General features: G+C 41.6%; 1 protein-coding gene across 1 annotated transcript in view; it reads left to right on the plus strand.

Annotated features, from left to right (window-relative positions):
* The window catches only part of DOCK3 (dedicator of cytokinesis 3), a 455,873-nt gene that overhangs the window by 191,336 nt on the left and 248,803 nt on the right, over window positions 1-15,734 (plus strand). Inside the window, exon 6 of the mRNA XM_062199955.1 lies at window positions 5,193-5,341. Within this exon, the coding sequence (XP_062055939.1) occupies window positions 5,193-5,341 (149 nt within the window). The remainder of the gene's footprint in view (window positions 1-5,192; window positions 5,342-15,734) is intronic.

Raw genomic sequence — 15,734 nt, forward strand, 5'->3', positions numbered from 1 at the left:
CAGTATTCTGCGTTGACAGTTTTTTTCTCTTAAGACTGTGTGTCTCCTAGCCTATAGGGTTTCTGAAGAGAAGTCAGCTGAGTTTAATAGGTGATCCTCTGGAAGTAATCTGGCATCCCTCTAGTATACATTTTAGAATCTTTTCTTTATGTTCTACTGTTGAAAATTAGACTGCATGTGTCATGGTGAAGATCTTTTCTGGTCATGTCTGTTAGGATTTCTGTGTGCTTCTTATACTTAGATGTCCCTTTCATTTTCCAAACTGGGAAGTTTTCTGAAATTGTTTGACTATATATACCCTATAATCCATTCTCTTTCCACTCCAGGAACTCCGAAGACTCATATGTTGGGTCATTTAACAGTACCCCTTAAATCACTGTTTTTAATTTTTCAAATTTCTTTTTCTTTCTTTCTTTCTATTTTTCTTTTTCGTCTGACTGGAAGACTTCCAAAGATTTGTCTTCTAGCTTGGATATTCTTTCTTCTGCCTCACCAAATCTGTTGTTAAGGCTTTCCACCAGTTTTCATATGATCTGTTGACTTCTTCATTTCTAATATTTTATTTTGATTTCTCTTTAAAATCTCAATTTCATGATAAAAAATTTCACTTATGTCATGAATCTGTTTCTTTAATTTGTGGATTGAGTTCTGATGATTTCTGAATAATCCTATTAGTCTTTTTGATTTTGTTTCTGACATTTCTTCAATGTCTTCATCTTCGTATTCTAATATTGAAGTTCCCATGGCAGGGGTGGAGGGGTGTCATGTTGTCTTCCTTAATCTTGTTTCTTGAAACTGCGTTAATTTCTAGGCATTGGTGGAGATACTTGTTGATTTTTTTCCTCTGATGGCTTTCTTTGTTTTTTTTTTTAACTTTTATTTAATGAATATAAATTTCCAGTGTACAGCTTATGGATTACAATGGCTTCCCCCTCCCATAACTTCCCTCCCACCCGCAACCCTCCCATCTCCTGCTCCCTCTCCCCTTCCATTCACATCAAGATTCATTTTCAGTTCTCTTTATATACAGAAGATCGATTTAGTATAAAGATTGCAACAGTTTGCACCCACATAGAAACACAAAGTGAAACATACTGTTGGAGTACTAGTTATAGCATTAAATCAAAATGTACAGCACATTAAGGACAGAGATCCCACATGAGGAGCAAGTGCACAGTGGCTCCTGTTGTTGACCCAACAAATTGACACTCTAGTTTATGGCGCCAGTAACCACCCTAGGCTGTCATCATGAGTTGCCAAGGCTATGGAAGCCTTCCAAGTTTGCCGACTCTGATCATATTTAGACAAGGTCATAAAAGACAGATTGAGGATAGTACCAATGATCCTAAGAGTGGCATTTACCAGGTCTGAACAATTATACAGCATTAAGTGGGGAAGAGGACCATCAGTACACACAGGTTGGGAGTAGGGCCATTGGTGGTAGAGTAGAGGTTATGATTACAAAGGAATGAGGCCCAAGTGTGCTAGACAGGGTCTAGAACAAAGGACAGAGTCATTATTAGAGGAACTAAGAAAGGTGCTGTCTAAGCTGCAATTAAGTTTTCTGATTGAGAGGCAAATAGAACCTGACAGAAGGGGCTTGATAATAATCTGTTGGGCTTTAGGCCTTGTAAGTTAAGAGGCCCAGACCTGTCTATCTCTTCACATGGGGTACATCCTAAGGGAGGTGTGAACCTCCTAGGGGAAGGCACTCTGTTGACTTTCATGACTTGGCTGGCCTGGGAGGAGAGCTGGCCAGGTCAAGGCAGGGGGCATCTCTAACAAGAAATTTACAGTTCTGCCTGCAATGTTGCTGACCCTACTTGACCATACCCTCAGCTGCAGTGGTCACTTTGGAAGTTGGGCTGAGTGAAGGGCTTTTCAGCTTAGAGCCAGTAAGATCTGTGGCTCTGACCTGGGCATCCTTCGACTCCAGGGCAGGTCCATTTCAGTGATCCAACTCTTGGCAGAGCTGCCAGGGCTCTTCACAAGCTGACTTCTGCTGAAGCCCAGGCTTACCACATTGAAAGCCACTGCAGTGGACTGGCCTGTTGGGTCTCCTGGAGGGCAGATCGCTGTACAGATCAGCCATTAATAGGCCTGCCACCCATTGCTTCTGATGCCTAGCTTTCTTTTCCTCCTGGTTTGTGTTAAAGCAGACCAGAGGATGCAAGCCAAGGGAGTGCCCAAGTCCCATCTCTAATCTTCGGTGGCCTGAACTACAAGTCTATAGTCACAGGCATGTTCTGTAGTAGTTTTTCTAAGGTAGACAATGCCCATGAGGCAAATTATATTCTCACTTTAAAACTTTCTTTCCCTTTGGTCTGAAAGGGAGGTTTTTTCTACTTACTGTATACTTCGCTGATGGCAAAGTGAATCTAGCTATGAGATTATTATTTAAGTTCTTATTTTGGCTATGCTATTACAGAAAAATGTTAGCCATCTCTTTTATAAGGTCTAAAGATTAAATTGTGCATCCTACAGATTCCTTCATAATAGAATTAGTTTCCTACCTTGAAGAGAATAGACAAATGAAAGAACTTGTTGGGATTAGAATAGAGAAATGAGGGAGCAAGTCCTTGATTGCTTGCTGACAATAGCAATATTACAAGAATACTTAGCAAACAGTTTCAACCATTAGAGACTTATATGCTCCTAGCATGACTGTGAAATGAGTCAGCTGTAGCCGGCAGGTATTTTGAGAGTGTATGATCCAGGGATTTTACCAGAAGGAAAAATCTGCATTCTCCGCTGACTTTGAATTTGGGAAGATTGACAGGGTGTGGACACCCGCTTATGACTGTGAGATGCCCCCAGCCTCTCAACATATTATAGGCTCTGAGGCTCAAACTGCCTAAGCAGAGCACCCACAGGCAGTGGTTCTGGAACATCTCAGCCTCTGTGTGGACAGGACAGGCTAGCAGTGCAGAGTGGATCCTCTGAATCCCATGACTGTGGGAGCCCTGAGTACTGAGACTTTGGGAACTCTGTGACTACATGAGAGGGTGCAGAGTGTAACTAGGTCTCTGGGCAATCACTGTGTGCTGCTGCATATGCTCTGATTGCCTGTTGTGGGTCATTGCAACAGGATCTGTGCTCACATTGAGAACTGCATAGATCCTTTGTGCAGTTCATATGGAAACGTAGATGAGTGTTGCACCCACTCAGGGCTAACACCCAGGCATTAATCGCCTTTGAAAAGAGGCAAGAGTTTATTACCCCAACAGAGGTGACCAACCCCCCTTCTGTTAACAAGAGATTTACTGCTGTCCAACTTGGGTTTTACCCTGGATACTCACCCACCCTGGAGCACTGACAAGAGCTCCCTGGCCACACTCACAGCACACCTTTGGGTATTCACTGAAAGAGCAGGCATTCCACTAAGCCACAGAGGGATAGTTAAATATAAAAGCCATCAGAAGAAAAAAAAAAAAACAAGTATCTCCACAAATGCCTAAGAATTAATGCAGAAATTCAAGAAACAAAATTAAGGAAGACATGACCTCTCCCCTCAAAAGGAACACAGTAACACTTTAATATTAGAATGTGAAGATGAAGAGATTGACGAAATGCCTGAAGCAAAATTCAAAAGATTAATCAGAAACCCTCAGAAGCCAATCCACAAGTTAAAAAAATAGATTCATGACATGAGTGAAAATTTTTCTCAGGAAAGTGAGATTTTAAAGAGAAATCAAAATGAAATATTAGAAATGAAGAATTCAGTAGATCAAGTGAAAACTGTGGTAGAAAGCCTTAACAACAGATTTGGTGAGGCAGAAGAAAGAATATCCAAGCTAGAAGACAGCTCTTTGGAAATCTTCCATTCAGACTTAAAAAAAAAAAAAAAAAGAAGAAGAAGAAGAAGAAATTAGAAAATTAAAAACGGTGTTGGAGATTTATTGGGTTACTATCAAACAACCAAGCATATGGGTTTTAGGAGTTCCTGAAGGAGTGGAAAGAAAGAATGTAGTAGAGGGTCTATTTAGTGAAACAATTTCAGAAAACTTCCCAGTTTGGAGGATAAAAGGGACATCCAAGTACAGGAAACACATAGACTCCTAATAGGCATGACCAGCAAAGACCTTCACCATGACACACTGCAGTCAGACTTTAAACAGTAAAACATAAAGATTCTAAAATGTGTACTAGAGGAATGCCAGATTACTTTTAGAGGATCACCTATTGGACTCAGAGCTGATTTCTCAACAGAAATTATAGGCTAGGAGAGAATGGAGAGACTTAGTCCAAGTCTTAAGAGAAAAATGGCATTTTCTATGAAATAGAAAAGACTAGAGATCTATGACACTAGAGACATACAGCTGTTTAGAAAAAGCTAATTAGGAACCTAGATGAGACCTAGAAAGCAAGAGTGAATCTCACTCTAGGGACTGTGGTTCTATATGGAAACCCTAGTTGCTTCTGAATAGGACAAATGATTCTCCCTCTCCTAACTTGAATATACTTTGTGGAGAACACAGAAATACTACCATATGGGTGAAGTCTTTGTTCTTTTTTTTTTTTTTTTGACAGGCAGAGTTAGAGAGAGACAGAAAGGTTTTCCTTTTCCGTTGGTTCACCCCCCAATGGCCGCTGCAGCCGGCGCACCATGCTGATCCGAAGCCAGAAGCCAGGTGCTTCTCCTGGTCTCCCATGCAGGTGCAGGGCCCAAGGACTTGGGCCATCCTCCACTGCACTCCCGGTCCACAGCAGAGAGCTGGACTGGAAAAGGAACAACCAGGACAGAATCTGGCGCCCTGACCCAGACTAGAACCTGGTGTGCCTATGCCGCAGGCGGAGGATTAGCCTAGTGAGCTGCTGCTTTGGCCGAAGTCTTTGTTCTTAACATGTGTTGTGACTTGTGAGACAAAAATAGCTCCAGGCTCTTGTGTAACCTTCTGTTCTATTTAATACCTTCAATTTACTAGAAAAATGAATAGTCCATGATAACAGAGATAAGTGGAACTTTTGCATGATCCACATCAGTTTTGCTGCTTTGTTCATTGTCACTATATAAAGATATATAAACAGGAAGTAAGGGCAATTTTTAAGACCTTTATGTAAACTCCTCTTTACATTGCCTTTGTGGTTCAGAGAAATGAGCACTTTTCATAGTTTAACTCTTTCTCTTTCTCTTTTCATTCCCTTTTCATATCCCCTTTGCATTTCAACCAACATCAAATATGCTCTTTCAGAAACACAAAGTAGATCTTTTCTACAAACTTCGCCATGTGATGAATGAACTTATTGACCTGCGAAGGCAGCTCCTGTCTGGTCACCTGACTCAGGATCAGGTGCGGGAGGTTAAGCGACACATCACTGTACGTCTGGACTGGGGTAATGAGTAAGTATTAATATTATTTGGGCATTTAAGTTTCGTTTGTAATAACTCAGTCCTCAAAGAACCTATACTTGATCAAAATTTCTCTTTAATAACTAAAAGTTAATGTTATATTCTCCACTAATTGCATCATTTTTATTAGATATAGTTATTTCTTCTAATTAGCAAAAGGCATCTTTGGTTCTAGTCACTGAAACTCATTTAGCTTCCATTTTTGCTTCTGGAAAGAAGAGTTAAGAATTGGACTTGTAGTGCATGTTGGGATGCAATGGATTACATTGCTGCTTGGGATGTGTGGGTCCCATATTAGTGTCTTACATTGAGAACCCCCTCTGCTCCCTGTCCAGCTTCCTGTTAATGCACCTGGGAGAAAACAGTTGATGACTCAAGTGCTTGAACCCTTGTCACTAATGTGAAAGACCCAGATGGGATTTCTGGCTCATAGCTTCAGCCTGGTCCAGTGCCAACTTCTGTGGGCTTTTGGATAGTGATCCAGTGGGTGAAAGATATTCATTTTCTCTCTCTCTCTTCCTCCTTCCCTCCCTTCTTCTCTCTCTATCTCCTCCCCTCTCTCCCCCTCCCCTCCCTCCCTCCCTCTCTCTTTTTCACTCTCCTTCTCTGTCCCTCTTTCTCGCTTTCCCTCTCTCTCCCCCTCCCTCCCTCCCTCCCTCGCTCCTTCCCTCCTTCCTTCCCTCCTTCCCTTTCTCCCTCCCTTTCTTTGTCATTCTACCTTTCAAACAAATAAAAGTGAATAAATAAACATTTTTAAAAGTAAATTATTGAATTAGATTATCCTATGAGGTCTCTTCCAGCTCAAATTCCTTAATTCTAGACCTTTCTAATCAGAATATACTTTTAAAATTATCTTGTAGTGCTCTTTTGAAAATATGAATTCATGGCCGGCGCCGTGGCTTAACAGGCTAATCCTCCGTCTTGCGGCGCCGGCACACCGGGTTCTAGTCCCGGGTGGGGCACCGGATTCTATCCCGGTTGCCCCGCTTCCAGGCCAGCTCTCTGCTATGGCCGGGAAGGCAGTGGAGGATGGCCCAAGTCCTTGGGCCCTGCACCCCATGGGAGACCAGGAGAAGCACCTGGCTCCTGGCTTCGGATCAGTGAGATGTGCTGGCCGCAGCGGCCATTAGAGGGTGAACCAACGGCAAAAAGGAAGACCTTTCTCTCTGTCTCTCTCTCTCTCTCTCTCTCTCTCTCTCACCCTCACCACTCTGCCTGTCAAAAAAAAAAAAAAAAAGAAAATATGAATTCAGTGTCCTTTCCACCTTTTAGCTATTCAGTGAATCTGAATTGGCATAATCTACAAATGGAGACCCTACATTTCTACTTCAGGATATTCTTAACTATCTTGTCATTAAAAAATAGTCTTCCATTTCCATAGTGGGTATGATGATTTCCTATTGCCATAAAAGTAAAATTCAAAGACATACTCATGAGAAATTAGAGTAGATATTATTCAGATTTTGTTTCTTTCCAGATTTAGTAATTAGTAAATTTTCAAGTGCTTTCATCTTATTCTTTTAAAATTAGGTCCATTGAAGTTTTATATGAGCAGGTTGCTTCCTACTTAATAAGTACATGTAGCCTAAGTATATTTAAATTTGTGTCTTTAGCTCTTCTCCCTCTCAAGTCATCAATGAATGTTAGGAGGGCCCACTTAATAAATGAGACTTGTGAACTGTTTTTGGAAGCTGGACAGTAGATAGGTGGAAGATTAGTGACAAGAGAAGCCCAGCAAAGGTGGAGGAAACTTGAGGTAATAAGGAGGCCATTCTGCCCTACAGGCCCCAGAATCATGGGGTGAGGGACAAGTGGGCTTTGGAGCTTATGAAGGGATTTGGGGGCAGGCATTTTACAGTGCCTGGGTATATCACAGTACCTGGGTTCAGGTCCTGGCTCTGCTTCTGCTTCTAGCTTCCTGCTAATGTGCCCCATGGAAGGTAGCAGGTGATGATTCAAGTAGTTGGGTCCTTTCCATGTGGGAGACCTAGGCTAAGTTCTTGGCTCCTGGCTTTGGCCTGGCCCAGTTCTGGCAGTTGTGAGTATATTCATTCATTCATTCTCTCTCTCTCTCTCTCTCTCTCTCAATTTGAAATAAAAATGAAAATAAACAAAGTTTTTAATGGACTTGGCTTAAAAATATATGTAAGGGAATGGATATTTAGCCTGGCAGGTAGGATACCAAGACCCACGTTGGAATACCTGGGTGTGCTTCCTTACTCTGGCTCCTTACTTCAGGATCGTGCTAATGCACATCCTGGTAGTCAGTGGTGATGGCTTGGATAATTGGGTTCCTGACACCTACGTGAGAGACCTGGATTGAGCTCCAGTTTTGACCCAGGCAGGCTGTTGCAGGCATTTGGAATGTAAACCAGTGGATAGGAGCCCTGCTTATCTGTCGGTCTCTCTTTCTCTCTGTGTTTTGTTAAATCTCAAGGCCGGCGCCCTGGCTCAATAGGCTAATCTTCCGCTTGCGGCGCTGGCACCCAGGATTCTAGTCCCGGTCGGGGCTCCAGATTTTGTCCTGGTTGCTCCTCTTCCAGTCCAGCTCTCTGCTGTGGCCCAGAAGTGCAGTGCAGGATGGCCCAAGTGCTTGGGCCCCGCACCCGCATGGGAGACCAGGAGGAAGCACCTAGCTCCTGGCTTCGGATCAGCGCAGTGCGCTGGCCGGAGCGGCCATTGGGGGGTGAACCAATGGAAAAGGAAGACCTTTCTCTCTTTCTCTCTCTCTCACTGTCCACTCTGTCAAAAAAAAATAGAATAAAATAAAATAAATCTCAAAAAAAAAATTCCATATAAAGAGTAGCCTACCCCTATGAACAGAATGCCCTCCTGGATGTTTCTCCTTCAGATAAGCAAAATACAAAAGCCAATATTCTAGGGGAGAACAAGGCAACCAGAGTGTGAACGGGGACCTTATTGCAAAGACCTCTGCATTGTGGTTTAAGGGTTTCAAAGTATAATGACCAGAACATTTCAAGTGACCAGGAAGGGAAGTTTGTCAATCACTCACCTATGTACAGAACCTCTTGTGTATGTGTGTGTTGGAGGAATATTTATATGGATGTCATTTTTTTTTTTTTTTGACAGGCAGAGTGGATAGTGAGAGAGAGAGAGAGACAGAGAGAAAGGTCTTCCTTTTTGCCGTTGGTTCACCCTCCAATGGCCGCTGCGGCCGGCGCATCTCACTGATCCGAAGCCAGGAGCCAGGTGCTTCTCCTGGTCTCCCATGGGGTGCAGGGCCCAAGGACTTGGGCCATCCTCCACTGCCTTCCCGGGCCATAGCAGAGAGCTGGCCTGGAAGAGGGGCAACCGGGATAGAATCCCTCGCCCCAACCTGGACTAGAACCTGGTGTGCCTGCGCCACAAGGCGGAGGATTAGCCTATTAAGCCACGGCGCCGGCCTGGATCTCATTTTAATTAAATAAAAATCAGAAACACATTTCTTCCTGTGTTCCCTGTTCCTCCTATTCCTCTTTCCCTGCTTTCTATCTCTAACCTCCAGACATTTCTTCTCTTTGTACTTCTTTTCCTCAACCCCTTCTGCCTCCCGCACCCTGTTTTTTACTTTCCCCAATGGAAAATATAGTCACTTAAAAGCCTAAGCAAGAACTTTGTAGATCTGTCATTATTAAAGGAAAAAGACCTGTTGCTCCCACACCATAGGACTGTTCTCTAATTCTTGCTTTGCTAATTTGAACTGTCATTCCTGTTTTAAAATGAAATGGTATAATGTGAAAATAGTCATTTTATACCATTTGAGTATGTAAAATGACTATTTCACACAAAAGCTTAGCAATACTAACTATGTTCATTGTTCTCATTTTATGCCCCAATACTTCCACACTTCTTGTTTCACCTCTTTTATAAGTGCCATGAAATTTTGAAGCTTAGCACATGTTGACATGTGATGGATTTACCATCAGTGATTGCTTGATGTACTTTAATGTTTAAATTGATATAATTAAATATTCATCATATATGATTTAAAACTTATATGCTTTTTTTGTAAGTTCTTGCACAGACATTATAGGGCTGCCTTTTCAGAATTTATTTCAAAGGCTATTAATAACTATTAGTAGTTTATTGAATGTATACCTCCATCACTGTGGCAAGCGCATAATCTTACCTGTTAGATATCCTCTCACAATGAAATGCTGTGCACTTCCAAGATAAAAGCTCCATTTTTACCTGGTGAGGAAATTAAGGCTCAGAAGTACATTTCCCAGCCTTCCACAGTGAGTAGTAGAGCTGGTGTTTGTACCTGGAACTGATTCCCAAGCCTATATACTTTTGGCAGGACCTTACCATCTTCTGATTATTTGTGAATGTGAAAATAAATCCAGGCAACTTATTGTAGTCTTTATGCTATTTAATCTTTGTTCTACTCTCCAAATGTGAATACTGTCTGTCCTACTATATATATGTGTGTGTGTGTGTATGTATGTGTGTGTGTATGTAATTTAACATTCAGTTAGAACTTCCAAGTATAAAACACCCGGTTGCCCCTCTTCCAGGCCAGCTCTCTGCTGTGGCTAGGGAGTGCAGTGGAGGATGGCCCAAGTCCTTGGGTCCTGCACCCCATGGGAGACCAGGAGAAGCACCTGGCTCCTGCCATCGGAACAGCGCGGTGCGCCGGACGCAGCGCGCTACCGCGGCGGCCATTGGAGGGTGAACCAACGGCAAAAGGAAGACCTTTCTCTCTGTCTCTCTCTCTCACTGTCCACTCTGCCTGTCAAAAAAAAAAAAAAGAACTTCCAAGTATAAAACAGATCCTGTTTAGAGCTTAGATACAGAAATCTCCACAACTATATAATAATTTTTGTTTCTTAAGATTAAGAACTATTTATTTGACAAAAACATTGAAAATTGAAGTATTAAGTTGGTGTAGCTTGCATTTGTTAGACTGTTTGGATATGTAGACTCTGTATGTAAAAAGTTATTAAAATTGTATCAAGTAGAGAACAGCACTCATAATTTTGTGTTCTTATATGTTTGGGAACTATAGAAAATACAGAAAGGGCATGAAACAAAGTGTTCCAATTAACTAGTCATTTCTCTGCTCAAATATCCTAAACATAAAATAAGTCAGTTAATCTTATCTGTTAGAAAAGAGTCGCAGAATAGAGAGGCAGCAGTATACGAATTTACAGCCAGACTGAATTAATTCACAGAAAATAAATTCGTAGAGGTGAGTGACCAACTGCCTGCATGCACATTGATGGAACATGTGACAGAAGGCCAAGACCCCCAGGGTACGGGCTTTTTATATTTTAGGAAAGCTGGGGATGGGGGTGGGGCATGGGGCAGCATGCAGAGGGGGAATTCATGGAACTGGTCTTTCAGGTGTTCTGAGCAGCTGGTCTTTCAGGTGGCTGTGGGGGATGGGGTATGAAGGCAATAGATTCAAGGGCAAGAAATACATTACAGTGTTTATCTGTTTTGGGCAATGAGGGAGAATCACTGAGGCTTATGTCCTTGTTCCATCAATATCTACTCCAAGAGAATTATAAAATAATTTATCTAGGAATGTAATTTTAATTCATTAATATTTTCAATACCTTTCATAATTATATGGATAAGTTTTTGCTCAGTGTCTAATTTTTTTCCCTACAGTAAACACAGCATAACTAAGTTAAAATTGTAAATAACTCAGGACTGACACAGCTCAATTAATTTCTGCCTTAGAAAAATACCTAAGTAAGAAATGCTAGATATATTTATTTTTATTTAAAAGGCAGAGTTACAGAGAGGCAGAGGTAGAGAGAGACAGAGAGAGTCTTCCATCTGATGGTTCACTCCCCAGATAGCTGCAACGTCTGGAACTATGTCGATCCAAAGCCAGGAATCAGTGGATTCCTCCTGGTCTTCCACACAAGGCAGGGGCCCAAGGACTTGGACCATCTTCTACTGCTTTCCCAGGCCATAACAGAGAGCTGGATTGGAAGTGGAGCAGGCAGACTCAAACTGGTACCCATAATAGGATGCCTGCACTGCAGGCAGTGGCTTTAACTGCTATGCCACAGTGTTGGCCCTTGCTTTATTCTTAGTATAATTCATAGAATTTTTTGGTTTGTTTTTTTTAGCTAGAAAGTACCAATTTGAATAAAATGTAGATATTTTGTATATTTTTGTTTAATTAAAATGATGTTTCTGTGGATTGTGGTTCAGATTAAGTAATTGGTATCTTTTTAAAAAATTGTATTTATTTGTAAATGAGGGAGGGACCAGGGGAGAGAGAGAGAGGGGTCTTCCAGCTGCTGTTTCACTTTCTAATGCATGTAACAGCTGGGGCTGGGCCAGGCTAAAGCCATGCTCCTGGAATGCCATTCTGATCTCCTGGAATGCCAGGATTCCAAGTACTTGAGCCATCGCTTTGTGGTCTCCCACAGTATGCATTGGCAGGAAACTGGATCAGAGGCAGAGTTGGGCTCAGACTCAAATATTATAATATGGGATATGCGTATCCCAGATGGTAAAATTCACTGCTGTGCCAAATGCCTACCCTGAAATAATTTGTGCCTTTTTTTATAAAGTCACAAAATATAGGACAGATCACTAATATACCATTACAATTCAAGTTCTTCTGTTATTTCTTTCTCATTCTTCATCATTTTTTATTCCCTCCTTCCTTTTCTACTTTCTGTGTCTGATGTTCACATACCCTAACCCATCCATATTCTATTCTTCCCACTGAGTTTATGTCCTTCACCAAGGGAATTACTGTTTGAGTAACCAACAACAGCAGTTGTTTGGTTTCCTCTAAGCATATTTTTAGCTAGGACACAGAAAGATTAATGACTCAGTACTTTGTCTTTGAGGGATGATGATACTTTTCAGCTTCAGGACATCTGAAATTAGCAAAAACTAAGAGAACTTAAGTTGTAACCTTATTCCTTAAATCATCCAACATTAATTATATTCGAATTATTTTCTATGTTCTATGGTTCAGATGAAGAACCCTAAAAGAAAAACATAGAATATGGAACATCAAAACAAAATATAAAATTTAGAATTTCTTTTTTTTTTTTTTTTTTGACTGGCAGAGTTAGACAGTGAGAGAGAGAGACAGAGAGAAAGGTCTTCCTTCCATTGGTTCACCCCCCAAACGGCTGCTACAGCCTGCACGCTGTGCCGATCCGAAGCCAGGAGCCAGGTGCTTCCTCCTGGTCTCCCATGGGGTGCAGGGCCCAAGCACTTGGGCCATCCTCCACTGCACTCCCGGGCCACAGCAGACAGCTGGACTGGAAGAGGAGCAACTGGGACAGAACTGGCACCCCAACTGGGACTAGAACCCGGTGTGCCGGCGCCGCAGGCGGAGGGTTAGCCTAGTGAGCCAGGGCACCAGCCCTAGAATTTCATACAAAAATTCAGGACCTCAGGTAGCTAACATCTAAAAGAATATACAATCATGAGTATGTCTCCCATTCACAGCTGTGTCAAGCTTGTGAACATTGTACAAAATAGGTTCTAATAAATATTTACTGAATTACTGAAGTGAATGAATGATAAATGATAAGTAAGGGAAGACTATTTTGTGACAATTATTCACATAAGCAGTTAGTAAGAAATCTCAGTTCTATAGTGCATTTATGTATTTTTTAAAGATTTATTTTTATTTATTTGAAAGACAGAGTTTCAGAGAGAGGTAGAGACAGAGAAAGAGGTTTTCCATCTGCTGGTTCACTCCCCAGATGGCTGCAATGGTCTGAGCTGCACTGATCTGCAGCCAGGAGCCAGGAGCCAAGAGCTTCTTCCGGGTCTCCCATGTGGGTGCGAGGACCTAAGGACTTGGGCCATCTTCTGCTGCTTTCCCAGGCCATAGCATAGCAGAGAGCTGGATTGGAAGAGGAGCAGCTGGGACTAGAACCGGCACCCATATGGGATGCTGGTACTTCAGGCCAGGGCTTTAACCTGCTGCGCCACAGCGCCGGCCCCGAATATATTGATATGCATCAGTGTTTACCCCCTGCTTATGTTCATCAGGTTGAAGTTTTTTTTTTTTTTAATTCATTTATCTCTTTGATAATAATCCCTGTATTTCAAGCAATATTTTGACTATATAATATCTAAACATAATAATTACAACAGCAATAGCAATTCCCGATTCTAGACACTGTTCACATTGTTACATATGGATTAATCCTCACAGAAGCTTATGATAGTAGCTCAGACAGTGTGGCCTGGTGGAAGGGCCAGGATAAAAACTTGACAACCTGACATACTGCTGATTACTCTGCTGGACTGGCTCTGTGCTGTGAGGATAGAAAAGAAATCATGTTGACTATTTCCCGCACTTACTGTTTGCTATTCTCAGAGTAAACTGAGGCCAGGAACCTCTTTTTCAGGATGAAATTTGTAGTGAACATTGTTTTGCTTCTTACCATGCAATATGTCTGCCTTCCTCCATTGAGAATAGTTGCCAATTTAGCTTTTGCAAACCACCATTCTTCCATTAAAGATGGTTTTAGTAGGAGTTCAGTTTTTTATTTTTACCAATTAATCATTCTGTTACTCCCTAAGATAGTGAAATTGAGAAACTGAAAGGTACTGTACTCTAGCTACTCTTAAAAGAGGGAAAGCACTCTACTCTTATGAGGGAATTAGCATGATAAGAACATATGCAGAGCAAAATAATATAGTATATTCCCTGCATCCAATACCGTTGATTTGGTTCTTAATATGTGCTGTAGGGTGTCGTGGTTGGTTTATGGGTGGGTCATCACCTAGACAAGGAACTAAAGGTACCATAATGATAAGACTATTTACATAGATGACAGTCTCCAAAAGGCCCATTAATGAGTACACTGAACTACCACAGAGCATATATGCTCCCTCAGTACTCTCCTGGCCCTACTGACTTAGATGCCATCTGGATTTTCTTAAGCTGTTATGTCTAAAACATATATTTTGATTGGATTGTTTGCTCAATTCTTTTTTATTTTTGTAAAACATATTATTTCATATACAGTCAGCCCTCCATATTTATGGGTTTTGCATCGACAGATTCAACCAACTGCATTGTATTAAGTGTTATAAGTAATCTGGAGATGATTTCATATGTACAGTAGGATGCACATCAATCACTCTGTAAACACTATACCATTTTATATAAATAACTTGAGCTTCTGCTGATTCTAATATTCATGAAGGGTCCTGGAACTAATCTTCCACAGATAGCAAGGGATGCATGTATATTTTTGGAACTCTAGTGATTAAATAATGTATATGAAATGTTATCTCTTTTTTTATGAACGTTTAAATGGCAGGATTACAGAAAATTTGGAAATTATTTTTCTTAAAGATATATTTATTTGAAAGGCATAGTTAGAAAGAGGCAGAGAGAGAGAGAGAGGGAGGGAGGGAGGGAGGGATCTTCTATTCGCTGGTTCACTCCCCAGATGGCTGCAACAGCTGGAGCTGTGCTGATCTGAAGCCAGGAGCCAGGAGCTTTTTCTGGTCTCCCAGTTGGATGCAAGGGCCCAACAACTTGGACCATCTTCCACTGCTTTCCCGAGCCATGGATTGGAAGTGGAGCAGCTGGGACTTGAACCAGTGCCCATATGGGATGCTGGCACTGCAGGCAGCTGCCTTACCTGCTGTGCCACAGTACTGGCCCCTGGAAAATATTTTAAAATATCAGTTTTATAATTCGAGTTTCCTAATGCTAATATCATTTTTGTGATCTTTCTACTTTTGTCCCACATTTATATAAAATATCTATATCTGCAAAATTATTATCATATAAATTTATATTAGAAGAGGTATAGAAAGAAATGCTGTAGCTCTCTTTGCTGTCCATTGACACTGCTGCCTTTGTATGCCCTCAGTGTTAAAAGCGAATGACCTAGGGGCTAGCGCTGTGGTACAGCGGGTTAAAGCAGTCGGTTAAAGCCCCGGCCTACAGCACTGGCATCCCATATGGGCGCTGGTTCTAGTCCCAGCTGCTTCTCTTCTGATCCAGCTCTCTGCTATGGCCTGGGAAAGCAGTAAAAGATGGCCCAAGTCCTTGGGTCCCTGCACCCGTGGGAGACCCAGAGGAAGCTCCTGGCTCCTGAATTTGGATTGGCTCAGCTCCAACCATTGCAGCCATTTGGGAGTGAACCAGTTTTTGGAAGACCTCTCTCTCTCTACCTCTCTCTGTAACTCTGTCTTTCAAATAAATAAAAATTTTTAAAAAAGCTAATAGCCTGTAACTGTTTCAGAAAAATCAAGAATTCTTAATAGTAACTGATGAAATGTAGGCTTTATTGACCTAAGAATGCAGGATCCCAGTGGCAGAGAAATAAAGTATCTTGTAGGTTTAAATGCCTTAACTTCAATAATCAGACAAATTCAATGACATAATTTTACTATAAACCGTAAACTATTGTAGTTAAAACCC

This window comes from Lepus europaeus, chromosome 9, assembly GCF_033115175.1.
Source record: "Lepus europaeus isolate LE1 chromosome 9, mLepTim1.pri, whole genome shotgun sequence".
NCBI classification, from domain to species: Eukaryota; Metazoa; Chordata; class Mammalia; order Lagomorpha; family Leporidae; genus Lepus; species Lepus europaeus.